Source organism: Oreochromis aureus, linkage group 1, assembly GCF_013358895.1.
Source record: "Oreochromis aureus strain Israel breed Guangdong linkage group 1, ZZ_aureus, whole genome shotgun sequence".
Taxonomy (NCBI): Eukaryota; Metazoa; Chordata; class Actinopteri; order Cichliformes; family Cichlidae; genus Oreochromis; species Oreochromis aureus.
In genome coordinates this window covers 29,915,715-29,935,986 of record NC_052942.1, presented here as the reverse complement: position 1 = coordinate 29,935,986, position 20,272 = coordinate 29,915,715, and the positions used below count along the sequence as shown (strand labels likewise).

General features: G+C 41.2%; 1 protein-coding gene across 3 annotated transcripts in view; it reads left to right on the top strand.

Annotated features, from left to right (window-relative positions):
* Window positions 1-20,272, top strand: part of znf710b (zinc finger protein 710b) — a 28,358-nt gene that overhangs the window by 2,163 nt on the left and 5,923 nt on the right. Inside the window, exons 1-2 of one of the 3 annotated variants that reach the window (XM_039612252.1) lie at window positions 11,358-11,494; window positions 18,134-19,705. In XM_039612252.1, the coding sequence (XP_039468186.1) occupies window positions 18,176-19,705 (1,530 nt within the window). In that variant the 5' untranslated portion in view covers window positions 11,358-11,494; window positions 18,134-18,175. Of the gene's footprint in view, window positions 1-11,357; window positions 11,495-16,404; window positions 16,770-18,133; window positions 19,706-20,272 lie in introns of those variants that run through there. The other 2 variants (XM_039612245.1, XM_031732803.2) reach the window with 2 other exon arrangements.

Sequence of the window (20,272 nt, the reverse complement as noted above, 5' to 3'; positions counted from 1 at the left end):
TTTGGGCCAAAAGTCCTCCAGGTGTTTCTTTGTCCATCTGGATGTAAGCGGTCACATTTTGTCAAAATGATGTCAGTATGCACGATGGAGTCAAAACTTTAGAGGTGTGGGTGTGGCCCAACCCATTAGTACCGAGTGCTCATATCATAATGCAGTAATTAGAACACATTGACGAGCATTGTTACTGGTGTGATCCCATTCAGTTTGGGTTACACAGTGATGAATTTCCCCAAGTTTGGATCGATAATGTGTTACTGCACTGCACTGCACTGCCACTGCTGGTTTTCACAATCTGTATGCTACTCAGGGGATCATAAGCCGTTCGTTTATGGATCATCATCGGCAGGGTGATGGTTGAATCTAGTCCAGGCGGGCCAAACACCAGTCTTATTCCCCATAATCCAGAAAAAAGACAAATCCAGTCATCTTATCAGAAAATTAGATGCATCTCTGGCAAATTAAGATAAATGAAAAATAGGCTTTTTCTATTTTCTCCTTCCGCTCTTTATCACGCTTTGGGAATACAGCTGTGGTAAAAGGTTTAGAATAGCTGATGATGGTGTCAGCACATTGCAGCGCTTCGCTGTGCTGCAGGCAGGGTTAAAAAAAAAAAAATTGTTTCTCAAAGCACAAAGGCCTAATGTGTGGGGCCTGTTGGTAACAGCTGAACGACCTCCAATGTGCATTGCCTGCTTGTTTGTATGTCCTGCATGAGTGCAGTGTATAGGCCTGTTTTGCCACTACAATGCCCAGACCTTCTGGAAGAAAGCTTTTTAATTTTGGAATTGTTAAAAATAAAACCAGATTTAGGGTAACTGCATTACCAAAGCAAGGTGACACGTCATCTTTTAGGGCTTCATTACTTTGCATTACCAGACTGGTTGAAGTTTTGGCACGCTTGTGTTTAGATATTGCACTTTAATGCATGACAGTTGTGGCACCTAATCTGGCTGTTTTACTCATGATTGTGAACGGACCAAAAACCAGTGCTGTCAACTGTTATTTTCAACAGAAACTTTGCTACACAGCAGACAGAGAAAGGGGTCTGGATTTAACCCTCGACTCGTCTGTGCCAGAATAATTTTTTCCTCGTGCAAGTGGCATGGCTCGAGGGATTGCAGCATCAGTTTGTTAGTTCTGCCTGAAATATCTCTTGAATAATTGGATGGAATGCCGTGATTTTTTTTTTTTTTTTTAACACATCCAGAATCTCTTAAAGTTTAATCCTACTGCATATGGTAATCAACAAACTTTTCCTGTAGGTTGTTCCCTAGATTCATCTTGAGAAATACTGGATGCATTGCTAAGATAATATGGTACAAATATTTCTGCTTCCCTCAGGATGGATGTTACTGTGGTAATCCACTAACTTCTCATATACGACTATACCCAGGTCAAATTTGTAATGCCCTTCACTGCCTTAGTTTATGAACAGATTCCTGCAAAATGCTACTGTGCTAAAAATAAATGGAGAAGTTGAGTGTTTTCTACTAGTATGCCTGTTTAACATCACTTTCCCGATGTGCAGAGCCAGTAGCCCGGTTGAGGCTCTTGGTCTTATTAGAGTAACAGTAACTGTCTTTAGCTGATAAATGTGTTAAAACTTGAAAAACAACAAAAGACACGGGCAATTTTAATGCAGAATATTTTTATCAAGCAAACGCCTGTTTTATGGAGTGCGCTCTAAAGGAGTTTTTAATAGACAGCTCCGGTATGTAATGCTTATTAGGTGCGAGTCATGCCTGTCAGTTTTGGTCTCGCTGCTGGTCTGGCTAAATGCTGTCCTTGCCAGCCTTTGCTGTGTGAAGTTGCTAAGAGTTGTCTGGTGAGTCCGTTTGGGCCTGCCAGTATACCCCCAATCATGCCAAATTCCCTGCATGAAAAAGATTAGCAGTGCTGAAGTTATTTTGCTGTAGTCTAGGATAACATGCTATTATACAGTCCGTTAATTATTTTATGGTTGAATTAGTTTTGCACTAGTAAGTCTTTCCTCTTTTTTTTTTTTTTTTCTTTCCGCTTTCATTCTGATTGCATCCTGATTATTAGCCAGACATGAGCAGACCCATAATCATCCAGGCTGATGCTGCGCACAATCTGCAACTATATTCAGTTTTAGCGTTTACCATTTGGGTCTCTGCTAGCTTCTATTCAGTTAGCTAACCACCGCTCTTCAGCAATGCAGAGTGGTGGCCTAGTTCATGCCCTTTCAATGTAATTTTAGCTGTGTGTGAGTGTGCATGCATTGTGAACGCCGTCTATGTTTCCTGCTCCCTCATGTGCTTTTCTCTCTTTGTTCACTCCGTCTGTACGTCTTTAGTGATAGAACTGTAGTCATGACACACTGCACAGCACTCTGGTCAGTGATGCTGTACTTTTACCGTTGGTGATGTATGTTTAGCTTCGCTGCACCTCTGTGGATGATGGTGTTGGCCTCAAGGGAGCTGGAGACAATACAGCCATTTTACAGTGTGGGTGTGATTGACACTTTGTGTTGCTCAGCCATTAGTGCAGATAAGTGGTTCAAACTGAGGAAATGTAGCTGGAGAACTGGATCAGAGAAGACAAGTTAAATGTCTTGTGGATTTTAAAGAATATTAGGCCTGCTGGGTTTAGTTTTTGTGGAGAAGACGAATTATTCAGAGGTGCAAGTCTAGCATAAATGTTACTGTAGTTTTTGTTTCTACCTACTTGTTTATGGTGATTATGGTAATTAATCAATTTTCTTAAAAGGAATTACAAATGAGTGCGTGACTCACACAAAAAGTGTGCAAGATGCTGTGGTTTATAAAGATAATTAATAATTAACCAATTTCCTGTCATTATTGATACTGTGTAAAAAGGTGAGTACTTGATAACGCAACAGTTCAACATAGAACTGCAGACATAAGCCATGATATTGTCTGGTCACAAGACAGTTGGAATCACATGTGTTCTCAATATTGGAAATGTTGTTTGGTTTAGGTGAGAGTGCACCAGAGAATTACCTGCTGTTTCATATGGACACAATTGGATATCACAGTGGAATGTAATGGGGACCTGGCAGGTTAATGTCTGATTTGCCTGCATCTGTTACTTATGTTCTCACATGCAACAGCTGTACACACACACAGACACATGCCTGGGGTTGAATAGAGTGTGTTTCTATGAGTGAAGAGTCTCTAGACGGCTGCAGCTAAGTTTCTTTTCATTGTTTTGATGTCCTCATCTGTTTCTTCAGGCAAAAGTCTCTGAAGCAAGGCCACAGCAGGAATCACATCTTCACATCTGATGCTAAAACGGCAGCAGAGCTGACTTTTTGGGCTAAATCCTTAAAAAGTGCTAGAGGATATAGCATCTTTTCCAGAAGTATTTAGTGCCGAGTGGTAAAACTGTTGGAGCTCATATATGAGATCCTTGTATTATCCACGAGTGACAGTGGCGGGGCCATCAAGAGCCTTGTATCGGGTAGGATGAATGTTAGCGGTCTGAAAATTGTTTGGAGTCAGCAAAGCAAACGTTAGACACAAGAAGAAAGGTGAAAAATAGCTTTTAAATTATTCTGATTTTATTTTTACAGACTCTAGGTGTCTCACGAAGTGTTTTTTGTGCTTTCTTGCTGCTAGTATTGGTAAACTTCCTGAACTCTATGACATATTGATTCAAAAAATGTTTCATTTAAGATTTAATGTTTCACTCCATCCCTATAAAATTGGCAGAAAATTTGGACTGTTCTTCACTTTTCCCATCACTGCTTACCCTAAAATATTTCTACACTCCCAACATCGCTCTTCCTTCAAATACCTGTTCATTTGTTGTAGTAATGTTATGGTGAAGCCTGAAAGTGCACGAGGAAAGTATTGGTGCATCCCTGCTAAAGACTAAACTCCTCTGCCGCTCCCCGGGGTAGTGAACAGTTTGAAAGCTTCATGTCTGATGGATTAGTTTCATGTATGTCCGGATGTATGTGGTGATATATGCAGTGTTGTGCAAATCTCAGATGTTTGGGTTTTGATCAGTCATGCGCTGTCGCCAGGGAAGCGATTATCAGGGCCCAAAATTAATTTGCAGCGTGGCAGTAAGCCAGACGTACACCCACAGCAAAAAAGATCCGTCTTCAGGAACAAAAAGAACAAGTAGTCCTGCAACAGATGCAACATCACGGTGTCAGTCTGGGATTGCATGAAGAGTGAAGACGGAGCGACCAGAGAACTGAGGCAACAATCTGCTTCCCAGGCACCTTAAAAAATTCCATGCAAATGCACCAACTGTAGTAGAAAAACTGCTGCAGGCAAAGAGTGGTTGATTTTGGGTTTTTCAGTTTGTTGGACATTGTATGGATAATAAATACAATTTATTCATGGCATGATTTCTTGTGACTAAACATTTGCACAACGCTGTATATCTTCACACTTACGAACATATTTCTGTCCCCTCGGTTGCCAGGTATCTCAGACAGTGACTGGGACAGACAATGACTCTAACAGATGAATGTAATAATAATAATAGTAATAATAATGATGATGATGATAATAATAAATAATAAAAAAAAATCGGATTACCATTACAAAATGTGCTGTTTAAGTCTTCATTTCGGCAAGACCTTCTGAAGTGTCCTTGAGCAAATCGCTCAATCTCAGTCTCTTTTGTGGGGGCGCTGTTGTATCAGTAGCAGAAATTCACCTGGTGAGGAACAAGAGAAGAGAATTGACTTTAGGTGATCCATACATTTTTACTTTCTTTTGTACTTTCACTCATGTCTGGGTGGGACGGCTGGATCCTGATCCGCATGCTGCTGTGTGTTAAAGGAAATCTGTAGCAGAGATGTTGGACAAAGATGACAAGGAAGTGATGAAAAAGTGGGGAATGGCAGAGAGGGGGGAAAGAGGGTGTATCCACAGAAACATGAAGAACGCGTGATGGAGAGAGAGGGGAGGAGAAAGGAGGGATGTAGTTTGAAAGTGTTACAGCTACAAAACACTGGAACAAAATGGTAGGCCCGCAGCAGCATTTATCTAGCAGCTGAACTGACTGTGATTTCCTCACACTTATGCTGGAAGTGCTGAATTATTTCACTGTTGTTAATTGAATTTGTGGGACAAAGGTGAAGTATAAAATGTAACAATAATGCTGATCTTTGCATGCGGGTTTATCTACCGGTTTGTTTTTGTCCATATGTAATGTATAAACAGACGAGCAAACACGGCCACATTTTTCTCCCTATATCACGTTTTTCTTTAATCCAGGGAACTTTTGGGTTGAAGGAGCTTTGCTTGGGGTCGGTACAGTTTGACCTCTCACAAATGGTGCAGGACGTCAGCGCTCACTACTTCTATCCTGCCGTTTTAAAATGGATTTGTCAGTTTCTGTGCAATGCTGTCATTTAATGTGCTGCATGTTTGTGCCTGTCAGACTGCTGATTAAACGTGAGGTTGAGGTTGATGCCGATATTTGTTTGTGTGGGTTAATACTAACGTTAACCTATGAGGTCAAATGTTCGATGCTGCTGTCACTGTGTTTCAAACATGTCTAAAATGTCCTTTTAGGAGCTGCAGGCTTCTTAAATATGTCGCAAAAGATGACACATTGCATCTCACGACTCATTTGAAATTGATGCTGGGAGATGAACACCAGCACGAGGTGAGAAATTGGTGACCCCAAATGACGTAAACATGCAGCTTAAACCACCTCTGCTAACCAACAATAGTATGATTTCTGTGTAACAATTTGAAGTGAATGTAGGATTTTTAGATATAACAATAAACTCTCTTAATTAAAACAAAAAAATGTGTGACTTCTGTATAAAGTGCATTGCATCTGATTTTCTTGTATAAGATCTGTGAGCAAGGACCAGCAACATAGTCGGTGTGTTGTCTTTGCAGGGTGCCAAAAACTGCCATTCTGTGAGATGCCATGGGCGTCTAAAAGATGTACACAATGTGTCCTCTAGTTTGATGCCCATGGTGATATTGGAAAGCAAGAGATGAGGTTCAAGTGATGGTGCTGGAGTTTAGGAGTTTTGCATTTTGCACTTTGTTTCTTTACATTGGCTCTCACTGGTTGGTTAGGTTTAAACACCAAAGCTAAGTGGTTACGTTTGGAAAAGATATTGGTCTGTGTTCTGTTTGCATGTCAAATGATAATGTTTACCTGGTGCTTTTAGATGTTTTGGCAAGTGGTCCTTTTTAAGTGTTCCTATTTGATATTTGATCTTGGGAATGAGACCCATGTCACTATTGTGAAAAACCTAGATTTTGGAACCTTTTTATTTTTGAACTGATACTGATACCAGTGACACTTTTTGTGGTATGTTACTCATTTTAAAATTTCTCCTACAAAATAACTCGGTACTTCTCTGTTAAGTTTTTTGTTGTTTTTATTATTTATGTGATTGTCCACACCAGACCAGCTGCCTTGGTCGCTGTCTGATCGTGGCTGCCATGTTGATTTTATAGTGTTTACGTGCTACGATTTAAAAAAAAAAAAAAAAAAAAAAAATGGTTAGGTCAGACTATTATTACTTATGGTTACATAACCAAATCCAAACAGATAGTTCAGATTCCTCTTGTTCTAAAAGTTCTGCTTTATTTTCCTACACTTCCTCGTGCAGACAAAAATACACAAACAACAAAAAGATAGTCAAACACACATTCATACTCGGTGTACCTTCAGTTTATGTTGTTCACACATAGTAATTATTATTCCTGGAAAAACACTTGTGCTGAAGAATGTAATGCAAAAATTACAGGTTCATAATTCTCTCAGGTTAGACATGATGCACAGTTTTAATGTGATCTACACTTTTGGTGATTTTATTTTTCTATTTTTCTTTTCTTCTTTTTTTTCTTCAATTGAACAAACATTTGCAGCATTTTTAAAAAAATATATTTTCTTTGCATTATTTCGTAAGTCAGTTTCATAGTATATCACTATTATTATTATTATTATTATTATTATTTATGTACAGCGCTTTGTGATTGTCTATCTGCGAAAAGCGCTTAATAAATAAAGTTTACTTACTTACTTACTATTGTCATTTTGGCAAAAGTGAACCTTTTTTAGGTTTACATTATTTTTCTTTTAGGACAATATAGGAAATGTAACATTTTAATGTTGTCATAAAAAGGAAATGAAACCTAAAAAAAACCCACGCCTGTTTGAGTTGGTGGTGGTTTCTGAGACCATGAACCTCAGTGGTTTACATGCATTATTTAGCTATAATTGTTAGACAGAACATGGGAACAGGTAAGGAAGACCTCACTCTGCACAGCTTGTGTGTCTGACCATCATTTACTAAATATTGTCACACAGCGCTACTACCTTCTTTGTCTCTAACCCACAGAAAGAATGGATAAGTTGCCCCCTCTCTCTTTGACTTTGAATCCTTCCCTCTCCCTTAATTGTTGGTAAAAATAGCATGTGACTTTTGAATTCTGCCATCTGCTGGGCTGAACATCAGTTATAGATTTACTTGTGTACCATTTTCCTTCAAATATGAAAATCAGTTTGAGTTTTCCACCTGTTGAATAAACATAAGTTGGCTGCTTGTACGAATCTTCTGTCATGACCCCCGTTTTAAGTTTAGTTCAGCTCTGCTTTTCCTTCATCCAAAAAACCCCAAACTGCATTACTGAAAACCAGTAAAATATGTGGCTTTACATTTTAGGTGGGGGGAAGCTATAGAACAGAGCCAGCTGTAGCACTTCTCTCACAGCATTGAGCAATCCATCCATGTCAATTATGCTCTCGTTCTGATACCCCCACCCCCATTCCAAATAAATTAACACTCCTGGCAGCAACTTTCACAGCTACATCAGGCACAAAATAAGGCATGCTTCTTATTAAATATGGTGCATTTAGCAGTAAATTGCCTGCCACAAATATTTGAAAATCATGTATTATTCATTTAAATACACTCCTCCCCAAACTTTGCATTCTCATAACTGTGACAGTCGTTTCAGTGCATTTGGGCATCACTACACCTATGCATACAATCAAAGCAATAAGCAGTCCACTCGTGGTGACAAGAATTTGGCTATAGATCCGGTCCCTATGACGCTACATGCTGTCATGGGGTACAAGGTAGGTTACGCCACAGACAGGTCGCCAGTCTGTCACGAGGCTTTAGGTTGGCTATGACACTCCCATCCATCCATAAAGCCACTTTGTTTCCTTATGTGTTGACTAAACGCTTGTTAGTGTGTCCACAGGAGAGCTGTGAAGTGTAGCTTTGTAACAAACTCAATTTGAACCAGATTTTTGGACACAGATTACTGTTATCAGGAAAAGTGCAGTTATAAGCCTATGTGGTCTGTTCCTCACCTGGTTCCCTGTCAATATGGGCGAGTTTTGATCTCAGGTAAATGAGGTCAAATGTGTCTTTTTTTTTAACCATAAAAAACATTTCTTGTCTTGGTCATAAGTTATTTTTTATCTCTGCTCTTTTCTTCATCTGTTCTTTAGTGTTATTGAAAGCGGCAGCAGAGCCCCTCTCAGCTGTTAGCACACCGTCATGCTACATGTCTAGCCAGTCACTTGAGATGTAATTGTTGTTGTGTTGTATTTTGTTTTTGTATCATATGATTAGAATTATGTGCAATTCGTACAGGTTCCTTTCAGTACCCTTCACAGTGCTCTATTTAATCCACTCACTGATATAACGGTAAATGTATATCATGGATTTGAGTACAACTGGTATACCGCTCTGCAGTACTGCGTAAAGACCTTTTTAGTAAGGGCTGTGAACACAACACGGCATACCTGGATGGAGCTGTTTTTACCCCACAGTGATTAACACAGGTGATAACTGCTGTCAGAATATTGTGTTACTGTGTGTGTTTGTGTGGCCTTGTGAACACCAACATACCATTCTTTTTCTTCTTCTTTTGCTGCAGCCATGTTTGTGAAACCACAAAACAGAGTGAGATGGGTTTTGTGCTCTTTCTCCCTCACTCGCTCCCTGTTTTTTTTTTTTTTTCTACCTCTTTTCTGTTTTTCTCTTTCCAGCTCTCTTCCCCTCCCCCTATTTCTGTTCCTCTTTCCTCCTCTCTCTCTCTTTCATTCTCCCTCCCTCCTTGTCTCTCTCTCTCTCTCTCTCTCTCTCTCTCTCTCTCTCTTTTCTTCTCTCGCTCTGGGTTTCCATCATACTTTACCCCTCCCTCTCCTTTTTGCCTCTCTTTCTTTCTCTCTTCCTCTCTCACGTTGCACAGTGCCCCTCCCTCTCTCACTCTTTCTCGCTCTCACGTTGCTCCCTGCCCCATCTCTCTCTCTCTCTCTCTCTCTCCCCCCTATCTTTCCTCTGTCTCGCTCTTCTGTCTCTCCCTCTCTTTCTCTTGCCTCTCTTCCTCTCCCTCTACATCCTCCCCTCCCCCACTAGTGCCTCTCATTTTCTCTCTCTCCCCTCTCTCACTCCACCATTTCACTCACTCACTCACTCCCCCTCCCGTCCCTGTTCTCTTTATCTCCTCCCCTCCCTCCCCCTTCAATCCCTCTTTCATTCCATGCAATCATCTGTTCTCTCTTTCTCTCTCTCTGCTTCCTCTATTACGCCCCCATTTTGTCCTCTGCCATTTCCCTCTCTCCCTCTCTCTTTTTCCTCCATGTTCTTTCTCTTTTGTTGTTTACCACACTTCATGACATTTATGATACAAACTTTATAAAAAAAACATTTTTTTTTCTATCACAGAAAGAACAAACCCATTAGGCAGGAGAACAATTATATTTCTAGAATAAAACCTGCACCTTGAACACAATACTCCCCTTCCCAGTCACACACATTTTGCACATTATCTTCTTATTTCACTCGTCCATCTGTGGTGCCATTTACCGTACTCCTCTTCGTCTGCTTCCTGTAATGACCTGGCCCAAATCTACCATGTTTACCCCAAACATGGTAGTGGTTGCTTCTCTTTGGTAACATTCAACAAGTGGCTAACTTGCTAGGCTCCAAAACAACCCCAATTGCCAGTCATCGTCCTCGAGGGAATGTAAACTAGATTAACCAGGTGCTTTCCTCACCTATCAGGTTTAGGATGGCCTCATGAGATGATGTGCTCCTTCAGGACAGCTGGGAGCTGCAGCCATTGATGGTTTGCTGTGGTTTTATTGCATGTAAGGGACAACTGATCTGTTTTTGTTTATATAGGAGGAGGATATATTTGAGTACGTAGAAGCTATTTTAGTCTGCACCGGTTCTCTTTTTGGACATGAATGACATGTAGTGTTTGTCAAAGTTTAGAGGAGGAGTATGAATCTGACCTGGCTAAATCATCAGAATAAAACCTGTGTTTGAACATTTTTTTAATATGCTTTCTAACAACAATCCTGTTTACATAACCTCTCAGATGGTGCACTTAGTAGTAGTAGTAGTAACAATAATTTTTTTGGCACCTTTCAATACACTCAAGGTCACCTTACAGCATGAAATTAACAACAAAAGTAATATTAGCAGAAATTTAAAATCCTGAGTGTAAAACATTAAAAAACAAACAAACATGATTATAGTTGATATGCTGATCTGAACAGGTAAGTGTTCTGCGATTGAAACTGTCAGAGTCCAGCTGATAGAGGTGAAGCGATGCTGTGTTCCAAAGACGAGGCGAACCTCAGCGAAAGCTTCTGGCACCCGTGGTGTTAAGTCTGATACATGGAACTAGGGCTGTGCGATATGACCAAAATCTCATATCCCGATATTAAGACATCTATCGTCGATATAACGATATAAATTACAAAAATGTAACATTTCCTATAAATTCTGTGAATCTCGGGCATCTCGACTTGCGTGAAGTGTTTCCAGCTGGGCGTCGTGTACCTGGAGTCGAGTGTTTTAACTAATGCATGGAACTATACATTTTAGACGTGGTTGTAACGACCACCGTTTTCTTTGTGAGTATTTATTACACAGCGTGCTGCGGGGAAAAGTCTGTTCTAACGTTTGAGTCTAAGGTTTATTTTTTAGCACCTGGCGGCTCTTTTTTGCTTCTCATCCGTTAATACTCTGCATCTTTCACGTGACTCGTTTTATTTTGAAAAGCCTCAACAGGATCTTGAGCTTTATTGTGAAAGGTTTATGTGGAAAATAAACAAGCGGACACGCCGTGGTTTTACCGTCGTTGTTGCTAACGAAAACGCATAAAAAACAAGCGCTTGTCCGTCTGTAGTGTGGTTATATTAAATATAAGAGAAAGAGAGAACTTTAAGAAATTAATATAGCCACTACAGTGACCATCAAAATGATGAAAAAATATTGCCGTAAACAGTTTATTTTGCGACACCACGAAACAAACGATAGCGTAAAATGAAACGATAGACGTTTTTCTATCGTCATCCGATATATATCGTTATATCGAACAGCCCTACATGGAACAGTCAGTGGAGTGGCTGAGCTGAGTATATGAAGGAGTGTGAGGATGAAGAAGGTCTGAGAGACGCTGGGGTTGTCAAGTCATTAAGCACTTTGAAAGTCAGGAGAAGAATCTTGTATTGGATGCATTGGCGAATGGGGAGCCAATGAAGCTGGGTGAGATTATGTGTAATGTGATCGGTGGACTTGGTGCAGTTGATGATTCTTGCTGCAGAGTTATGTACCATTTGGAGCCAATTAGGCAATTCTTTGGGGAGACCAGAGAGAATGGCATAGAGGGAATAATCCAAATGAAAGGTGACCAAGGCGTGAACCAGAACTTGTGTGCTGAGTTGAGAAAGAAACAAGTTTAGTTTAGAAAAGTTACATAGGTGGAAGAAGGCTGAACCTGAGACATTATTGGAGAGGGAAAAGGCTGAACCTGAGAGAAAGAGTATTGTCCAAGATTTTTCCAAGACTTTTGACACTTTTAGCAAACATGTGGACTTAAAAACCACCTATAGAAACAACAAAAAATAGACTTTTGATCAATTTAGGATCATTTCACTTTTATTGATGTCTAGTTTGAGCTGATTGATTATTTTCCCAACGGTGATGGCCTGTAGGTCATGGTGAGGATAGAAGGGGTAAGAGAGATGTTGGGTTTTGCAGAAATAGAAAGCTGTGTGTTGTCAGCATAAAAATTAAACTGCATTGTGAGATGGGGAAAATATTTTCAAGCTAAAGAAGATAAATTCATAATTTGCACAGACAGATACCTGAGGGATACCATGTGTGACAGAGGCTGATGAAAAGCCTTATTTTTTTTTAAGTCTTGCCTTGAACAAACTTTTTATGTCAGAAAGTCTCCTTGATTCCAATATTGACCAGTTGTTGGCCAATATTGGAATGCGAAATGTAAAAAGTGGCACTGAGGTCAAAGAGGAGGAGGGTAGTAAGAAAGCAGGTTTCTGGTCTGAGGAGATCAGTAGTGTTTTTAACAAGCTGCTTCAAATGCTATGTCTAGAATGCAATTGAAATGGCTTGGGTGGGTCTGAAGATGTGATGCCTCTATGCTTTCCAAAACTTAGGAAATGGATGAAAGGCTGGAAATGGCCCTATAGTTATTAAGGTTGTTGGAGTCAGATGATGAGCATGATACTTCAAGTTCACTAAAATCTGCTATGACATTACAGCTCGTGGCTCAAATCAGTCAACAACCGCATCAGTTTCCTTCTTACTGGGTGTTTGGTTCTCTCTCTCTGTTTTTTGTGTTTTTTTTTAATTAATGAGATAAATCAATGTATAAGATTGTCAAAATATTGATGAAAATCACTATTAGTTTTTACGGTAGGAAAGGTAACGGTTTAAATACACATTGCTTTAGTAAGACCACAGCTGTATCTAGTGTAGCTACCAGTATTAACTGATTTGACAGCACTGTTATAAGTACATTTGCCAAAGTATCATATCATCGTAGTTAAGATGCATTAAAATGCTCTAACTTAAAATCAAAACGTGTGGGTTCACAGATTTGCAGCAGCAATGTGGAATTGAGATCACTGCTAGCAAATACAGCCGTGGCTCTTCAGTGGCTCTCTGACAGGCTCTGTAGGTCAAAGGCAGAGAGATCTGTCCAGTCCATGTTTGGCTCTGTCCCACCTTTGTGTCTTTTATGTGAATATAGCCAGATCCACATCAAGTCTGGATGCAGTTGAGACAGACACCTGGCAGGATACATGGGAGAAGCCACATTTGGTCAGATTTCACTTCCTGCTGCCGTTTGATTTTATCTTTAGGAAACTGCGACTGTTGCTGAACAGGAAAAAAAGCATTCATTCGTTCTTGAGAATACAGCTTGCAAAAGATGTTGGAAGATGCAGACTCTGTAACTCTTCCTCAAGTGTTTTGGCATTTCCAAATCTACATACCTTTGTGTTGTATATGTACTGCATCCTTTTTCATTTGTAAGCTTATTTGGCTTCATGGTTTGGTTTCTTATTATTTCAGGTCACAATTTCTTCTTAAGCAAGTCTCCCTGCCTCTGACCATCTTGCTTTTAAATGCTTGAACTCTGAACAGGGCCCAAGAGAGTAGGAGTTCTAGCTGAAGCAGAAGTCACACCCCTCTGCATTTTGTAAAATTGCATTCAGAAATCATCCATTTAGTTTGTTCTTCATAGAAAAATGTATCTCTAATACTTTTCTTTGCATATGTAAATTCAAAGTCAAGCAATTTTAAAGTAACTGTTAAGTTTAAATGAGCAACACAATCTTGTATTAATTTTTACTGCGGAAAAAGTATGCAAAATTTTACATAAAGACTAGACTATATGTCATGATGCTCTGTGCTTGACTTGCATGACTGACAGGAAGTGTGCTGTAGCGTGACCAAAGGGAAAGTTAACTATTTTTGGACAGTTTTATTTGGTAAATAAAAGCATGAAAATCAGTGAGGCTCAAAGTAGAGGCATCGTAATACCTGCTCATTGAAATTTAAGATTATTCTAAAACAGAAATTGAACTTAAGGTAGGGCATGAATAGTATTAAATCAGCTTATTATGGTAGCATATGAAAAAGCATAAACATACTTGAAGTATATCCACACAATATAACTTTTGTAGTCTACTCAAACAAGGGATAAGGGAAACAAAAATATGGGAAATGATGGATCGTCTGTAACTATTTCTTGTGGACTTTTATGTTCTTGAGTACCGGTAATCACAGAAGTGTTGAATTTGTTAAATTACAGAAAATTGTGGGGAGATTTGTTCCCAGTTCCTTTAGAGTCCAAGGTGACATTTTGCAGAGAACCAAAATATACTGATTTTTATCAGGAACATTTTGGATGTAGTCTTGTTTCTGATTAATATCGTCTTGATTGCCTAATCAGTTAATAAATTAATCAAACCTAATATGTTGGGTTTTTTTTTTTTTTTTTTTTTTTTTTAATTTTGCATATTTGTGTCTTCATTAGAGCCTGACTGATATTTTGGTCCCCTGATATTATCAGCTGATATTGGCCTATTATACAGTATATACACTAGCCAGCCACTTCATTAGGTACAGCTTGATAGTACCAGGTTTTACTGTCAGAACTGCCATAATTCAACATGGTGCTGGAAACATTCCTCAGAGATTTTGGTCCAAACTGACATCATAGTGTCACACAATTGCTGCAGATTTGTCTGCTGCACATCCATGACAGCAATCTCCCATTCCACCACATCCCAAAGGTGCTCTGTTGGATTGAGATCTGGTAACTGTGGAGACCATTTAAGTACAGTGAACATATTCTCATATTCAAGAAACAAGTTTGAGATATTTTGAGATGATTTGATCTTTGTGACACGTCATGTTATCCTGCTGGAAACAGCCATCAGAAGATGTGTGGTGGTCATAAAGGGATGGACATGGTAACACTACTCCCTAATAAGGTTTAAATGATGATCGTTAGTAATAAGGGGCCCAAAGTGTATCAAAAAATATCCCCCACACCTTCACATCACCTGGCCTGAACTGTTGATGCAGGGCAGGATGGATCTGTGCTGTAAATAGTGTTGGCTGATAGTTCAATCATTATCTGAACCAAAAAATCCAGTATTGGTCAGGCATCAGAATTTATATCCAAGCTAAACTACAGGCATGAGAAAGGGTAACCCTTTTGGTTTTCATAGAAAACACACTAGCTGTACTTGGAGTGAACTCAGATCGTCTCTGTAGATGTGTTCTGCAACAGGGGGGTGATGTGCGATTGATCTGATTGAAGGAAAGAGTGTCACTTTTTATGGAAATGAATGTTGTGTGCCCACAGTATGTTTTAGAGCAAACACTGCTTTGGCTCAAACACTCATTAATAATGTCTTCCAGTGTCTACAATTACAGTCATCTGTTGATTTATTTTTGGCAGCATCCACTGACTCACTCAGGAGAATTTTGCATATTTTAAAATTTAAATAAATTCTTGGAAAAATGATTAAGTGATTGACAGACCCGTTTGTGTCTGTGATCAGAGTTTGATTGACAAAAACAGTGAGGTTGGTACCTTAGGTCCACTGTTTTAGCCCAGTACATGAATCGGTAAAATAACAGATTGGTTGATAATAACACTTATGGTTTTTTGAATCCTCAGTCTTTGTGGACTAATACACCAGTACAAAGTATTTCCTGCAAAGTGCATACAAGACACTATGTTGAATGTAGGTTTTTATATGTCTGTCGCCCTTTTTCTCATTTCGCTCCATAATTTGCAGCTTTCGCGTTGTCTCGCTTTCATCATCGGCAGGATATGCATGACCTTTGTGGACCGTGAGGCCACCGTCTCGCCGCTCAACATCTATCTGATCTCTCCACGCATCCCATTTCACTGGAGGTGCGGTGGTCGTCAGATGACGTGAAAAGAGATGAAAGTTCTTCACACTTGAACTTTGACGTTTCCTCAGGCATCAATCAGCAGCTCATTTTGTGTGTGTGCGTGTGTGTGATCCATGGGACTGTTTGATGCATCATTTCAAGCAGAATAATATCTCCGTGCTATTCTTTTACTTGCAATTTATCTTTTTCTTTCCCTCCTTCGTTCATTGCTTCTTTTTCTTTTACCGCATTCTGCTCCCATCCCCCCCGTCTCTTTTCTTTTTCTCTCTCTCTTTCTGTCTCCCCCCTCCCCTCTCTTTTCCTTGAGTATTCTTTCCTTTCAGTCTCTCCTCCTCCCCCCCCATCCATTTGCTCATCTCCTTGTCAGTCACCTTCCATCTCTTTCTTTTTCTCACCGTCTCTCTTCTTTCTCCTCTCTCATGTAACATGCTCGCATCCGAGAGTGTGCACGAAACAATCTTCCAACACTTTCCCGTACTCGTAAACCTCACTTGATCAATGAGAGAGTGAAAAGATACAGAGGGGAAGGCGCAGGGATGCATGGATGAAACACAGAGAAGAACTCAGCAGCAGATACAGGAAGAGAGACAGACAGGGATGTGCAGAAACAAAGATGAAGAATGACACACACAGAAAGAAGAAAGGAGGGCGAGCTGCTTTGGCGGAGCCATAATTTCAGACAGATATGATGCTGATTTTGTTTTTGTTGTTGGTGTGTGCGTCTTGTGACTTTGAGGTGACTTAACCTATTGATTACTGGACTGTCAAGGAACCTTGTGCATAAATGCTGCGCCTGTGTATGTGTGTGTTTTTTAAACCTAGTGGCCACACGTGCTCATTTGGCTGCAAGAATATTTGGTTTGTTTAGTGTCTGCTCTGTGTTTGCGCTGGTGCGACCAGACTCTCTACCGAAACTGTGCTGAAGACGAAAGAGAAGGAGGCGGAGGGTAGCGTTAGCCCCGCCTCCTCACATCCCTCACGTATAAATAGGAGGCAAACATAGCCTATTCTCACTCAACACTAGCACTGAAGAATGAGATCCTTGAAGCACCTGAAACCTCACAGCAGGAGGAGCGTGGTGAGTTCACGGGCTCTCGCTCGTAGCATGTTAAGTGGTAGTTTGCTGAGGTGGTGGGCAATGTGGGTTTGATCCCAGCAAAGCTGAAATAATACAGATAGAAAACTGCCTTCAGAGATGCTTTGATTATATCTGGTTTTCTTTTGTTTGCAAAGTTCCTTTCTGTGGAGTCTTGTTATTCTAAATGAAGAGCTGCCACTTGCATTAACTTATCACCATCTCTGTTTGAGCTTTTTTTTCCTAAACTCTTCTTCGGTGTCATCTTTTTGTCTTCTTCACTTTTTGTTTTTATCTTTCATTGAGTGTCTGGCTTTCATTTTGGCATTTTCCTTTCTCCTTCTGTCTCCTGGTTGCTCACTGCCTCTCCCTCCCTCCCTTTCCCTCTGTCTCTACATGTCTTTCTTTTTCTTTCTTCCTCTTGCTCTCTTTTGCCTGCTGCCTCACACTCACCCTCTCACTCTTTCACTCAGCCCTCTCCTCCTCCCCCTCCCTCTCTTATGTGTGTGTCTCTCTCAGCCTTCCTCCTTCCCTCCTGCCCACCCCCCCTTCTCCTTATCTCTCCTTCACTCTCCCTTTACCTTACATTTTCTCCTTTTTTTTTTCTTTTTTTCTCTCCCTCCTCCCTTTCACTAGACTCTTGCATGCTCTAAGCTCTCACTCGCTCACTCTTTTTCCTGCTTCTCTCCCTCCCTCCATCTCTGTCTCTGCTTCTCCTGTTCTCTCTCTGCTCTCCAGTGTTTTTGTCTTCTCTCGTGCTTTTCCATTCTTTTTTTTTCATTTCTTAATCTTGCTCAGTTTTCATTCTCTCTTGCACTTGAATGTGTGTGTTTGTGTGGAGATCAGTAGGCCATCTAATCCCCCACCACACACACACGCGCACACACACATCATGCATGGTTAGCACGTTGGATTAGGATGCTGTCTTTCATAGTTCCTGTCTCTCCAGATCTGAAGGTTTGTTTTTGGACACTGTTCATTCAGGTTGACTACTTGTACTAGGAAGAGTGATTTGGGAATAGATTTGTCTCAGTGGGAGGAAATGTTGTCTGCTTTTGCGCATCCTTTCTAGTGATGTAATAAACAGCTCCTGAAAATCAAAATTGTTCTCTTACTTTTTTCCCCTCTCTGTCAGCAATAAGCTCAAAGAATCTGATCAGATGAGTCTCACCACCTTTTTTTTTTCAGTAGCTCATTTTTAATGGAGTGGAGGATGGTGCAGAGTAGTTCACATTGAAAACATAACTTCCTGCCTTTATAAATATTTACACTGAGTTTGATTTTTGTTCCCCCTCTATAACACTTGGCAATAAAAAACATTTAAATTCTGATCTCTTTACAAACGGTTTGTCTCTTTCCTGTTCCAGGAGGAGGCGAGCCGGCGCCTGGGTAGATGTGAGCCCAAGGTAATGGCCAGGCTGGTGGACATAGGCACACAGACAGATCCAGTAGTTGTGCTGTCCTTGGCCCAGGCCGCCGTGCTAGGTCTCATCTCCCAGAATGAAGTGTTCGGAGCTACCATTGCACCAAATGGCTTCTACACTGGTGAACCAAAAGAGTCCCCTGCACCCCCAGTAGACGGAGTTGACTACGAGTACGCAGACCAACTTATCGGCGCCAACGGAGATTATCTTGGAGAAAACTTGGGAGAAGACGGCCAGATGCAACCAAGCTGCAGCCAGCGGAGGTGGCAGCAGGGGCCGCCTCAACATCCGGATGGGAAAATGGTGGTCCCTGATCGTCATGGCCTTCAAGCCGGTGACATGTCCTCTTCCCACGTGAAAGGGGAAGGGATGAACTCTGGAATGTCCTCCTGTGTCCACATGCTGAACAATATGGCTCCCAGAGGTGGTCTAGTTCAAGTAGATCCAGCCACCCTGAGAGGCACCAACAAGAACTGTGCAGAATGTGAGCGGGAAGCTACAAACCAGCAGCAAGCCAACACACATGTCCACCCTCCTCCCCCCCAGGTGGCCCACAGGGGACCGGAGCAGGGCCACAGAGGACTGCAGGGCCAGCGCCCGATGGGGGGTCACGGTCGAGGTGGTAGAGAGGATGAAGAAGAGGTAGAACACCAGGGGAACACAATGATGAAACCCACACAGCAGGAGGAAGCTATCAGCAGCTACTTCCAGACCAGTGAAGTGGGAAGCTACGATTCTACAGAGATGGGAATGGGGGGCGAGTATGAAGACAGCAGCCAGAGTATGATGTGGACAGACGGGAGTGCAGCAGGGCAGCATCCCCAGCCTCCACACCCCCAACCTCCACGTAGACACGGTGGCCGAAGAGTAGACCGGCTAGATATCAACATCCAGATTGATGAATCTTACTGCGTAGACGTGGGAGACGGTTTGAAACGCTGGAAGTGTCGCATGTGTGATAAATCCTACACCTCTAAGTATAACCTGGTCACACACATCCTTGGCCACAACGGCATCAAACCGCATGCCTGTCCACATTGCGGAAAGCTTTTCAAGCAGCCGAGTCACCTCCAAACCCATCTGCTAACCCACCAAGGTACGCGGCCTCACAAGTGCACAGTCTGCAAGAAGGGCTTCACCCAGACCAGTCACCTGAAGCGACACATGCTGCAACACACCGACGTAAAGCCCTACAGCTGCCGCTTCTGCCGCCGTGGCTTCGCCTATCCCAGCGAACTGCGAGCGCACGAGGTGAAGCACGAACGAGGCCGCTGCCATGTGTGCTCACAATGTGGCATGGAGTTCCCCACCTATGCTCACCTCAAACGCCACCAGACCAGCCACCAGGGCCCCCACACCTTCCAGTGCACCGAGTGTAATAAGTCTTTCGCCTACCGTAGCCAGCTGCAGAACCACCTCCTGAAGCACCAGAGCCCGAGGCCTTACACCTGCTCCCAGTGTGGCCTGGAGTTTGTGCAACTTCACCACCTACGTCAGCACTCGCTCACCCATAAGGTATCTGACTGCTCAAGTTGCACACATGCTGTAAACGTTACCTGGAGATCAGTATTTTTTTCTTTTGGCTTGTACAAAAATATTGAATGCTTTGGTTCTCTTTTTTTAATAGAGAGTCAAAGCAAACGAACAAAAAAAAGATAATTTGCATCTGCAGTTCATATATAATTCACCTTAAGCCTTGGGTGTAGTTAACAGATACGAGCATCCACCTATCTGGCATCCTTTGTTGTCTTTGTCAGATTCATGTTGTTACAAAAACGTATGATTTTTTTTAAGGTCAAAATAGAATCAACGTATCTCAGTCTAATATAAGGAATTTAGCACCTGGATTTAGTATGCATATAAAGAATAACAGCTGGTAGAGGCTCGAGCCCCCACCTGCAACCATGAATTGGATAAATGCAGGAAAAAAGACTATTCCATCAACAGGGTAATGTTAGACTTTTCTGTGTGTTTTTTTTTTTTTTTTTTTTTTTTTTTTTTTTTTTTCTCCATTCATTTGAAATTTTTATTAATGTAGTGCCAACAAGTCATGATGAGGAAATGTATTTTTCTTTCTTATAT